Below are 12,429 nucleotides of genomic sequence, written 5' to 3'. Positions count from 1 at the left end.
TTTAATCAAGACATTCACCCTTTAATCGTCACACGGCTCATTTCACATTCTCTTGATTTGAATATTTATTATTTATTATAAAATGGTGGTGCAAGTTATGAACTTCACATGACTGGAACTACAAGTGCAGTAGGTGTATAAAGTGCCCTGTGTAGTGGATCCTGGCAGAGACCACTGTTTACAGTTAGATAATCTGAAAACACGAGAGGGATCGCCAATGTTCAAAACTTCATCAGAAAAATCAGAGCAGTACTGACTAAAAACAAATGCGACAACAATAAGTATCTATATCCCAGTGGGTGAGAAGCTCTGCACATTTTTTCACAGAAACAGCTTCGTTCCATGCCAACATTTTTGAGCTTGAATGGCTACTTCAGTCATCTTAGCTTTTTTTCAGTATTTGGTGCAGCGAAAGTAGGATCCATAGATGGTTTCGTCTATCCACCGACGGAATTTGGACACCGCCACATAGACCCCTGGAAACTTAGCATCTCCGCAGCCGTTGCCCCAGGAGACCACACCGTAAGCACGCCCCCCGCACACCAGTGGGCCACCAGAGTCGCCCTGCATGGGACAAGACCGCACCCTTCAGTTTTAACACACGTGTCGTTCTTAAGCTGCTTTAAAGTCCTTGATTGGTGTTACAGGTTACGTTACATTACACAAAGAGTCTGAGCAGTGGGGCCTTAGAGGCAACCGTCCCAATAAGCATTTACTACAGTGCCTCAGATGTCTTAGCCATGTCAGGTCACTTCTTTGTGGGAGATCAGGCAAAATAGTTAATTTTAATTAAAAAATGTTTTTTAATTATCCATAATAAATGTAATTTTAGAGAAAACATTTTTTGAAATAAAATCATATTTGAAATGTATTTATCTATTTACACAAATATGTATAAGATATGCCGGTTGCTGTTATATTACTTATTGTATAATTAGCATATAGAATATCAGAAAGCAACACATGCCTTTATCATGTTAATTTAGCTCAAGTAAAATGTGTTTGCTAAATTGATGTGTGACTTTCTTTAAGGGGTAAGGGCATTTGGAGTGGTCAACGGTAAACTCTCATCAGAAAAATACCCAATTTATTGATGTCATTTTTCAGGATTGATGTATAAAGAAGTATTCAAAACCTTTTATTATGACATATGAAAAACTTTGTTCATTTACTTGTAAATGCCTATGTAGCATTAAAAATAGCACTTTAATATAGTCATTCAGCGCTTTACCTGAGGCCAAATATAGCCTCCTGCTATATCACACAGTGAATTCGATGTAAATTTCTTGTTTCTTGAAATAACTATGTGATACCAATAACCAAATCAGAGTTTTATTTGTCTGTCTGCTAATCACTGTCACTTTACCTCAGACTTACAGCAAGGTTTTCTATCTTGGTGCTATTTCAGGGATGCTTTTGTATCTTCTGAAACTATCATAACTAACACAATTCCTGAGGGTGTACTGCCACATCTTTTTCATAAAAGCTTGCATCTGAACGAACATTGACACGGTGAACTATATCCTCATACTGCCATGGGGATGAGCTTCCCAAAACGGTTATTGTTTCGCTCTAATGTGAGCTGATGAAAAGAGGTTGCCCCAGTGGTATTTGATATACACTGGGAACCAAGGCCAGTGCCTTGGAGATTTTGTCATTTATTAGGAGATAAGATCAGATGATTATGTTGGTCACCGTGGGCCTGATTGGACTGATTGCAACACCCACTGCTCTCAAAACTGAAACATAGTTCATAATGATCCCTTGAAATCGATAAAAGAAGGTTTGACAGCATTTGTTCCCTCTACCTTGCATGCATCTTTTCCTCCAGTCCTGTAGCCAGCACAGATCATGTTTGCTGTGATATTTCCATTAAAGGAGTCACTGCTGTTACATCTTGCAGTTGATATAATGGGCACTGTGACCGTCCTCAGGGTAAAGCGGGCCTGGCCTTCAGCCAGACTATTGAAGCCCCACCCAGCCACCCGACACAGCCGGCCTTCATTTTCAGCAGTCCCCTGCCTGGGAAGAGGCACCAGCGACACGTACTTGTTCAGCACCACAGGGGCCCGCAACTGGACAGAAAATCAGGAGAGTCTCCATGTGACAGAATCAGTAATGTGATGTTCTGTATTGCCGATGGATCAAATGGCTATGAGCAAAGTGAAAGGAGTGACAATTTCTACAAAATATCATGCCAAACAGCAGACAGACAAAGTTGGCAACTAGTTGGTGTGAATTCCGGAACATTTAGGAGCTGAAGAGCCAGATATGTCAGGAGTTGGTGGAGACCAAAACAGATCGCAAAGTAGAGTGAATATTCAGACTTATATGTGTGAGGTTATCAGAATCACAAATAAGTGGTTTTGTTTTCTCTGTGTCTTGTGGATAGCGAAATAGGCTGCTGTTCAGCGAACATGTTTACCATGTCAAACTTATTTATATATATGTCAGTGTTTTGTGTACAGTCTGTACTCCCAGGAAAAAAAAAATCAATTCATGCTGTAGTCAGTACAAAGATACAGGTATTGGGTGATTAAGCTAAACAAATTTCGAAAATAGAAGATGTCTTTGTAGAACAAAGTCGTCGACATTGATTTTATCATGTTGTTTTGCCTCCTGAGTTGCAGAGACAAATGGAAGACTGCTGACTGTTGGGCCACTTAGGTTGAATGTTAAGTACATCATGCAAAGATAAATTAATAAAAAAAGAATTAAGATGAGATAGACGCTGAAATCACTGATAACAATGTTGTATGTCTAAACACCTGCACTGTTTCTGCTGTACCTTAATGAGCATGATGTCCGCGTTGATGGTGCTCCTGTTGTAGAGGGGATGGGTGACCAGTCTGTGGGGTTTAGCATACTGCTCATTCCCCTCGTAGGAATTTATTATGTAGTCACCCGCCACGATCATCATGTGCTCGGCCCTAAAAGACAAGTCATTTCAATTTTGATCACTTCTATCAACAAATATAGCTATAAAATCAACCGTGGCCTTGAGATTTGATCATCACGGACACAATTCTACATCGAGAACGAGGTGGAAATTCCAGCACAGGTCTACTTGCAGCACAGCAAATCGGAGCAATGATGATTTTGATTATGATATTTTAGCTTTTTAGCTAGATACCGAATCAGACAGTGTATAATTTCGACAGGGGAGCTGGGAGTGATGCTGAATGACATACATTGGAAATTATGGTCGGTTTACAAAGTCACAGTGTGTGCCCATAGGTGTCCACTGTGAAGCCATGTGTTCGTCTGCCAGGGAACAGCTTACTGTGTGCAGACAAGGCTTGGACAGTATAACAGAAATACAGCCAATTTCCTGGATCCAGACAAGATCTCTCTCTCTCTCTCTCTCTCTCTCACACACACACACACACACACACACACACACACCAAGACGATGTGCCAAGGTCAGTCGACTTGGCAGCATTTGTGTGCTGTTTGACTTCCCAATGGCCAGGTTTACTTTGCGTCATATTCAAGCGGCATCATTTTGATCTTATTTGTCGCAGAACGGCGACTTGCTTTAAGGCATCTGTTGGGACCATCTGCTCATAGTATAAAATCATGTCAGCTCCTACACAGTGACTTCTACAGAGTCTATTGAAAGAGTGCCAGAGGTATGTCATTGAGTCGCAGCCGTGCCGGTTAATGCCAGCGTGGTAACATGCTCACAATGGCAAGATGAACATAATCTGTTGTTTAGTGTCATGTTTACCATATTCTTAGTTTGGTGTGTTACAGTAGCATGCTAACTTTTGCCAATCAGAAGGTGAGATGAACTCCAAACAGAATCTCATTACTTTTGCAGGCATTTGATAATAAACCAAAATATTTGACATGTTCAAATTATCACCAGATGATGGTGCTACAGGAAAAGTGAAGGGATCCCTCAAGTCATAAGGATTCATCATCTGGGGAACATGATGACTTACAATTCCATGGCAATACATCCAATAGTTGTTGAGATATTTCATTCAGAACCAAAGTGGTGGACAAACAGACGGGCCAACGTTTCCATTAAAATACCAAGTGCCACTAGCATGGCTCACGATTTCAAAACGCAAAGAAGCATTTTACAATCCCAGCATTGGAAATCGTGAAAATATACTTGTGTTAGTTCAATTCACACATCAGCTTATTGATGCCAGATATTATGCATTCTTACCCAATGTTACAGTGCGCTGCAGTCAGCACCCAGTACCTGTGAACCAACGACCCGCCGCAGAAGTGCTGGCCCCTGGTGCTCTGCAGTGACACCATGTATTTGATGGAGTTTGGAGCAGCGGTGTAACCACCTACGATGCGGCCCTGCATGAGCCCATGGCCTGCGTGCAAAAACAAACACTGACAAGAAAAGGAGGGAAAGGGAGCTGTGGCAGATTCATTTACAATTAGCTTGACAGGTCTATGAAGATGCTCAGTCATCCACACAATAGGATATCTAGGGACACAACATCACAGTCAACTGGAATAGATGTTTTCACCTCCCAGACAAAAATGTCTCTTCATTTCTGACCAACAGTTGTTGAAATCATCAGTTAGAATTCCCCATGAGTACAGCGAGTGAACATTGAATGCACGTCAAATTACACAAATGAGTCGTTTTCTTCATCAGAAAGTGAAAGGATTTCGTTCATGCTTTCATCTAAACCACAAAATAGCCACAACACCCTGCAAGTAACAGCTCCCGCCAGGTATGGATTTCAGTGACGCTTGAAAAGTCCACCCTTTTAATGGAGAGCCTTGAGTGAACAAAGGGGAAACAAAAAGAGTGAGCCCCTCCGCCCCTTCCCATTTACCTGGCCTAACAGCTAGTGGTTTTCTGTCACCTGGGAGGCCCCTGTGTATTGGATGTAACGCAATATAACGTGACCTTCTCGTGCCTCCACCTCACCCTGGGCTCTGAAACATTAGAGCGGGGGCTCTGCCTACGTGTCTTTTGCAACAGGTCCACTACTGTAGTACAGTATATTGCCCGCAAGCTATACAATGCAAGACATGACGGGAATAGCTGGGAATATGATCTGCAATTCCTTCCTGTGATCGTGGATGGAAATATATTTGAACTTGTGATGGTATAGTAAATATGAAGCTGAAGCCAGAAGCTGGTTAGTTCAGCTCAGCCCAGAGACTTGGAACACGGAGAACACGGCTACCCTGTCTGATGAGAAAAAAATCTACCATCACCGCTAAAGTTCATGAGTGACCAAGTTATGTCTCATTTGTTTCATAAAAAAATCAAGACAGTTACGTAAACTTTTTAAAAACTTTTTTGTACATTTTCAAGCAGTGGGCTTCAAGTAATGTCTATTTGTACAGAACTAGCTACACCTATTTCTAGTGTTTATGCTGAGCTAAGCTGTCCAGATGCTGGCGATGGCTTCAGAATAATCGAACAGACATGAGAGTGGTATCAATTTTCTCATTTTAACATTAAATAAACACATTTCTGTAACAGTGTCAAACTATTCCCCGTGAAAAATGTATTTTTACTTTCAAATGAGGTAACAGGAAACTTTTAGCAGGTGCCTGAGAAAAGTAACACAAAATGGTTTATAAGCAAAACCGTGAAACTGGACAACTGCTTGATATTTGCTGAACAAAAAGAGCGGAGACCTTTAGAATGCAACAGAATGCAACATTTACCATATTTTGCTTACAAAACTGAAAAACGTGTACTCACTGTGGACTGTCATGAGGTCCAGCAGCACAACACTCAAACACATGAGCAGGTTTATCATAGTTGTAGAGGTGTCGGGATGCAGCGCACCATACCAGCAGCTAAATCACTGCAGCCAGGCGACCAGTGTCCTCTGCTCCAGTCTGAGCATCCACTGCTTCCTGAAAACAGAAAGACTCCGTTTCTTTCAGGGGATGAGAGAGTTCTTAATTTCATCATTCACCAGCGTCGAATACCGTGGCATTGATTGAAAAGGAGAGAAATGTGAGAGCAACAAAGTTCACTTTCACGAACCGCTCAGCACTCGCGCTCCCATCCCGGCACTATCGCAACTCTTTCTCCTGACCCTCAAGACTTGTCGAAAGGGCTTTGCATTGTTGCCATGGTAACACAGGGATACTGCGCCGGGCGGGTTCATCTATACTGTATCAGCACACTCTGTCTGTGTCATCATCCGGGCTTATCTGCGCTGAAATGTTTCAGAGGCCTACTGTGTGCGTGCGAGAATAGCTCTGTGTTGAGTCGAGGCAACACAGAGCCCCTGTGTTCTGTGCTCCTCTGTGCGAGCGCGAATCATCAGTCATCATCAAATCCACATCAGCAATGGAAGTAACTCATCATCATCATGATCATCCTCATCAACAGCCCTCGGGCATGTCAACATCGCCCTCGGCATGGGAGGAGAATCTGGCCTGACCTCCTCTTGTCCCACATTTAGAGCAAGCTGAATAATTGATGCTTCACCCAGTGGAATGGGAGAGACGGCTTTGTGTGGCCTCCCGTGGTCAGGTGTTTCCTGGACCAACACTAACACGATCCTCCCAGACACTCACCTTCAAGCGTCAGGTTATCTCCTCTATTTCATAAATATGCACAAAGCAAAGATGCCCCCTGCATATAATGTGGAAATGTGCAAACATTTAACCATGAAATTAGTCTTTGCCAAAAAAGGAAAAAAAAGTGAAAAACAATGGGGTTTTTTATATGAGTAAACTGACCTTTTAAAATTGCCCTGTTTAAACTGCATTTTATTGCCAGCAAGATATTGCATAGTCTGCATATTTTATTAACATGCAACAATAATCAAATGTGACTTGGACAATGAAAACTGTGTCACAATAGTGCCTTTTTCACATCAGCAGACATTTCTATGTGTCACAGTGCGAAAAGCACAGATGTGGAGAATAACAGGAATGAAAGCCAGTTGTCAGTTGGAGGGTCCTGCTGTTGTGTATGTTGGCTCACGTGTCACACTGTGTGGGATGTGTGGGAGTTAAATCAGTGGATGATATACTGCAGGGACATGTTCAGTCTCGTCATATCAACACAAAAGTCTGTGTGGGGAAAAACAAGTCTTTGTGTTCTGTCTGAATTACAGTGGCACATGCTGCTCTCAGATTCACAAATGATATGGATATACGGCACATGTAGTGTGCCTCAGTCTCCCATTCACTCTCTCTCTCTCTCTCTCTCACACACACACACACACACACACACATACAAAGGCATCATGTGTGTCACATCAGCTTTTGCACCTGAGCGAGTGGGGAGCACGCTATCGCCTTTCACCCACACTGTTTGAATCACACCTTAGGGAGTGTAGACTGTATGGCGGCTATGAGCTACAAACCGAATACCCCGGTGTGTGTGGAGAAAAAAAAACCCTGCTGGGAAAACCTGCTAAATGAGAGTGACACCCGGGGAGAAGGAAAAGGCTGGAAGAGGTGAGGGAGGACACCGTTCATCTCTGCTGGATAAGACTCAACAGCATTTACAGACCAGGATGAAGCGATGATTCCGTGCTTCTTATCTTAAAAAAATGTCAAGTCTAAGATTGATGGGAAAGCAGAAGAAAAAGAGATGTAAGGACATACAGTATGAGTACATGATGTGGCCAGTCTTTCTTATTCTCACTTCAATTAAATACAGTTTTCTAAGAAAAGAACGTTGCCTTGTTCATGTAAAGAATAAATGCTGTTATGCCTTGTTAGGTCTCACGAGGATATCATACTCAGATATCATACCAGCCTTTGTCCTGCCTTCTGTACCATCATTGGATACAGCAAAAACATGTCTGGTGAGTATATCCTATCATTTCTCTGGCTTGTTGGGTTTCATCTCCATTAAGCCTCACTTTGTCTCCACTACTGGACAATAGGTCGAATCTGTGAGAACAAAGGCCTTAGGAAGACAGGCATCATAAAGGAGAGGGCTGCGCTTTTGCTTTTGATGTGTTTTTTCCCCCCTGTACTAGGTCAGACTCTGCTTTCTGTGTGTGAGAGAGACACTTACAAATTTAGCGGACAATGGCAGGGAACAATGAGAGTGACAGGCATGGCTACAGTATAAAAGAGGCCTGAGCGTTCTCAAGCATTACTGTATGTCCCGGTATGAGAGGAGTGTGTGAGAGAGTGTGTTTCAGTGTGCGGAGGCCGGACTTGGACTAATCTCTGACCTCATAAGGTGAGGCGACTTCGTATTGAATGGATCTTACTTTGTTTCTGTATTCGTTTTTAAAAAACAGTGGGACTGCGGATTCATCACGCTGCCATGTGGAGAAAAAAGGAACAGTTGGTTAAGTGATGGGAATTGACGGTTTTTGATCTAAAACTAAAATAAATCACTCAAACTTGACCAAGGGAGAAAAAAAAAACCCATTTCATTTGAAAGGATCTGTAAAATAGAAGAGCATTGGTTTCGATGTGACGTGCCCCCTTCTTCATGTGTAACTATAAACTCAAAACCACTAAACAAATAGAGCTTAGTTAAAGCATCTTAACTCTCAATGTTACATTTCTTCAATACTACATGCAAAGAGAACGTTTTCTGGACTTCCCATATTCTTTAGATAACTCTAAATATGGCTGCAAATCTTCTAATAGTAAAAAGTAATGCATAGGTATTTTCTGTTCTTTTACCCATAGAAGCGGTCTACATTTACTACTTTTATGTATGAGGGTTGATAATGTCCTCAATAAAAGTGATATAAAGCTTTACTTTCAAGTCAGTTTATGTGTTAAGTTCATAAAGCACACTTTAAAAACAACCAGAATTGATCAAAGCTCTGTACAATAAATAAAAGCAAATAGAAGAGTGAGTAGATAAAAACAACTAAGGATGTCATTTGGGTTAAATACATCCATGGAGGGGGAACTCTTAATCGCAAAAGATAAACAGTTCCAAAGCTTTGTAGCAGCTACAGTGGACACGCAATCATGTTCACCCTTCAGCCTTGACCTGGGCACAGCCAGGCTTCAGTGCACACAGAATGAATGAATGTGGGACAAACAAGACTCAATCCAAGTTTTTCTCTCACCCATTTTTTTTTTTGGCAGCTACAAAAATGAACCTGACTACACCCTGTCACCTCTCACTGCTCCTCCTGCTTGTCGTGAACCTAACAGGTGAGAAACAATGGCACCTGAGAACACAATTATAGACTGTCTTGTAAACTTATAACAGAATAGAGCAATGTTTCATTGATGAAGAGGATCTTGGACGTAAGCCTTTGTGCCCCTGTGTGTCCAACCCCCCTCCTCGGTTTCTAGGTGTGTATGGGAGCAGAATCATCGGGGGTGCAGAGGTTTACCCCTACTCCATCAGATATCAGGCCTCCCTCCTGTTCTTCAACTCCCACTTCTGCGGAGGCACCCTCATCCACCCACAGTGGGTGGTGTCTGCTGCCCACTGCTGGAGGCCGTGAGTCACTGCACCTTTACTCCTGCGGCCCTCACACTGAGGGCCAGATTTACTTTTACGAGACATTGAAAGAAGTGATGGGTTGTCTAAATGGCATTTTGATGAACCTTCACCTTGACCTGAAACCAAAAATCCTGACTCTTGGCTTTTTACTGTACATTTGCAGGAAACACATGATCCAAGTGGTCCTGAGTGAGCACATCATCCAAAATGTGGAGGGCTTTGAGCAGATTTTCAATGTCTCTTTAGTCGTCAGGCACTACCAGTACCAACACTGGACGTTTGACAATGACATCATGCTGCTTAAGGTAAGGGATGGCTGAGGAGTGTGAGGTGGAGTTGGGTGTTGATATGCACATATGGGCTTGATACAGTGAAAGAGTGTTTTTGTTGCAGTTGGTTTGGTAGAAGTGTTCGAATTTGAATTACTTTATAAAGTTAGTCATCTGTAAATACCTTTATCATATAGAGTCATTTTGGTTTATAACTGAGTTCTAAAAGTGTTATTTTGCAGTGTGCTGAGAACATGTAAGCCATTAATTTATATAAACTTGTTAAACTCTTTTGAACAAAGAAAGAATAAGGCACAATTCTGAAATAGTTTTGTAGAACTTTCTTTTTTTACAAAGGTTGAACGATTATGAAAATGGTTGAAATATTCACATTCACATTATTTACATTTACTATTGAAGCATCTATCTTGGTCAGGACTTGTGTCCTGGGAAATTATATAGGAAAATATGAAAAATTACTCCGGATGCTGCAATATTAAGAATAAAAGGCCTAAGTTGGAAATACTGAGGTAAAATACAAGTATATCAAGTTTGCTCTTACATATAGTACTGGAGTTAATGTACCAAGATAATCTTAATGGTGTCATGGAGGTTATTTTCACTGAGCCACAGAGCACAACAGTGTACAATTCACAGGTCACGTACAATAGTACTTCTCATACTTAGATCTGTATGTGACAAATTATTGGAAGCTCCATTTAGCCATGATTCATTTAATTATTTTTCTTCGGAAAGGGCCGGTTGGAGGTCTAGTGACTTCGCAATGAGTCAGAATGCTGACTCACTGCTTTTTATTGTGACACTGGGAGATTTGAAATGGAAACTGAAACACAATTGATCTGTATTTCCTTTTGAAGAAGAGTCCCGTTTGAGACTCAACTACATCCAATCCCCTTTATTGAATAATATACTTCCCACTCATGTACTTATTTATCATTTTCTGCCTCCATCTGACCACGTTTAATTCAACATATTCTCTTTAATACAGTGTTTTTATACAATTTTTGACGAGTCATCTGTCAACTGCACATCCAGTAGAGTGGGTTATTGTAAAGAGCAATAACCCTCTTTACTCTCATGGACTGTACAATCTTTTGTAATGTGATGCAATGTGTACAATGCTTCCCTCAGTAATAGCATGTTACGCTGACTCACCGAATGACTGTTCTGCTCCACGTGGGTCAGTTGGACCGGCCAGCTATCCTCAACACCAGGGTCGAGCCAGCCGCTTTGCCAGATCCGAGGTCACCCCCGATGGCCAACGGTGCCCGGTGCACAGTCAGCGGCTGGGGCGTGACCTGGCTCAACAGCTACAGCCTGTCGCCTGTGCTGAGGTCTGTGGACGTGGACATCTTCTCCAACTGCTGGTACTACTACTACTTCAGGGTCACCGATAACATGATCTGTGCTGGCTCGTACTTTGGTGGGAAAGACTCCTGTCAGGTGAGACACAAGGTCGTCGTGTGTGTGTCTGTGTGTGTGTGTGATCATGATTAGATGTGACTTAAGGGAGGAGGTGAGGTTGCTGACAGGCCCGAAACTTGTTATTAGACGCGGAACTGATTGACAGCAAGAACAATTCATTTGAGTTATTCATATTTTGATGCTGCTAAAACTGCATGAATAGATTTTTGGGAGGGGCCAATTGGGGGCAATGGAACAAGCAGTGAACACAACACTGACATACTCTAAAGCTGGCGGAACACGTCTGACTACCTTAAGTTCAATTTTCATTCGTCTTACAGTTTTGATTTTGTCTCTACAAACTCCTCAGGAGAAACAAATCTGATTTTTAGCCACTAAATGCTCCACTACGGTCACAGACTAAGTTTGTTTGTGTGCTTTTTTCATGCTGGGCAAACATTGCAGTAGGATTTTAGCTGTTGTTGGACTCAAGGTTGATTAGAGCAGAGTTCAAGGCCTGAAAAACAAAACAACGATCCAAAGTAAAACATAAATAAATAAATATAAAAGGTCTGTATACCTGTGGGACAGTGTAGGGATCACTCCCTTGATCCATTGAGGATATGACAATACACATTTTGGACGCTTTCAAAATTTCTTGACACAAACAATTTAGGAAGAAAACAAGGGCACATTTGAATCATGATGAGTTCTAGAACGACACCGAATTCAGAGTTGTTCTAACCAGTCAAGCTCCTATTTTACATTCAAATATTTAAATCTCAGAACAACTTTTCACCGTTCACTTATTCCATCCGTAGGGCGACTCGGGAGGACCTCTGGTCTGTGACGGTAAATTTGAGGGTATCGTATCTTGGGGAATTGGCTGTGCCTATTCCTACTACCCTGGTGTCTACACCAAGGTCAGAAACTACCTCGGATGGATCAACTGGGTCGTCCAGAACAGCTGAAGAGACTCTCAATAACAAGCTGATCTAAGACTCTCAGTGTGATGATGATTTGAATGGATCCCAATGAACTCAAAGGCCCTAATGGATGCTTTTGTTGTAGTTGTAGTTGTTGTTGTTGTTATTGTCTTCAATACATTACTTTTATATAAACATGAATATATTTGCTAAAAAAGAAATTATTTGTAATGTATGTCCCATGAGTGTGTATACTCATTAAAACACAGATACAGATTTTAATCCACACCAATTTCAGGGATCATTTAGGCGTTTGATACCTCCACATCACTACTGACTTGGGGCTCGAAGAGAGAACTGGACTCAACAATAAAGACACCTATTTTCACAAAGGCTCTCCTCCGATTTATTA

General features: G+C 41.8%; 2 protein-coding genes across 7 annotated transcripts; one reads left to right on the top strand and one right to left on the bottom strand.

Moving 5' to 3' along the window:
* LOC118309881 (trypsin) lies at positions 1-11,008 on the bottom strand. 6 transcript variants are annotated; one of them, XM_035632477.2, is made up of 6 exons: positions 10,843-11,008; positions 5,699-5,856; positions 4,181-4,340; positions 2,789-2,930; positions 1,809-2,075; positions 1-564 (listed from the first exon to the last, which is right to left on the bottom strand). In XM_035632477.2, exons 2-6 carry the CDS (start codon positions 5,754-5,756, stop codon positions 394-396), a joined length of 798 nt encoding a protein of 265 aa, XP_035488370.2. In that variant the 5' UTR covers positions 5,757-5,856; positions 10,843-11,008; the 3' UTR covers positions 1-393. The 6 variants fall into 6 exon arrangements, with proteins under 6 accessions (XP_035488370.2, XP_035488367.2, XP_047188770.1 ...); XM_035632474.2 differs by lacking the exon at positions 10,843-11,008 and adding an exon at positions 7,720-7,839; XM_047332814.1 differs by lacking the exon at positions 10,843-11,008 and adding an exon at positions 7,720-7,797 and having other exon boundaries at positions 5,699-7,523.
* On the top strand, positions 7,979-12,409 carry si:dkey-33m11.8 (serine protease 1). The gene is made up of 6 exons (XM_035632482.1): positions 7,979-8,158; positions 9,031-9,099; positions 9,244-9,394; positions 9,561-9,702; positions 10,873-11,130; positions 11,913-12,409. The coding sequence occupies exons 2-6, from the start codon at positions 9,039-9,041 to the stop codon at positions 12,060-12,062; spliced, it is 762 nt and encodes a 253-aa protein (XP_035488375.1). The 5' UTR covers positions 7,979-8,158; positions 9,031-9,038; the 3' UTR covers positions 12,063-12,409.
* The last annotated feature ends 20 nt before the right edge of the window (positions 12,410-12,429 follow it).

This window comes from Scophthalmus maximus, chromosome 6 (assembly GCF_022379125.1).
Source record: "Scophthalmus maximus strain ysfricsl-2021 chromosome 6, ASM2237912v1, whole genome shotgun sequence".
In the NCBI taxonomy this organism is placed as follows: domain Eukaryota; kingdom Metazoa; phylum Chordata; class Actinopteri; order Pleuronectiformes; family Scophthalmidae; genus Scophthalmus; species Scophthalmus maximus.
The sequence above is the reverse complement of the archived record's forward strand: the minus strand, read 5'-3'. Positions and strand labels throughout refer to the sequence as shown.

Bases quoted from the DNA above. Each gene is read 5' to 3' on its own strand.
- LOC118309881 (XM_035632477.2), bottom strand. From the start codon at position 5,756: ATGATAAACCTGCTCATGTGTTTGAGTGTTGTGCTGCTGGACCTCATG. The intron at 2,076-2,788 runs GTACAGCAGAAA...TTTTCTGTCCAG, and splicing joins CGGACATCATGCTCATTAAG to TTGCGGGCCCCTGTGGTGCT. The intron at 565-1,808 runs GTAGAGGGAACA...TGTCCCATGCAG, and splicing joins GAGGAAAAGATGCATGCAAG to GGCGACTCTGGTGGCCCACT.
- si:dkey-33m11.8 (XM_035632482.1), top strand. From the start codon at position 9,039: ATGAACCTGACTACACCCTGTCACCTCTCACTGCTCCTCCTGCTTGTC. The intron at 9,100-9,243 runs GTGAGAAACAAT...CTCGGTTTCTAG, and splicing joins GCTTGTCGTGAACCTAACAG to GTGTGTATGGGAGCAGAATC. The intron at 9,395-9,560 runs GTGAGTCACTGC...GTACATTTGCAG, and splicing joins GCTGCCCACTGCTGGAGGCC to GAAACACATGATCCAAGTGG.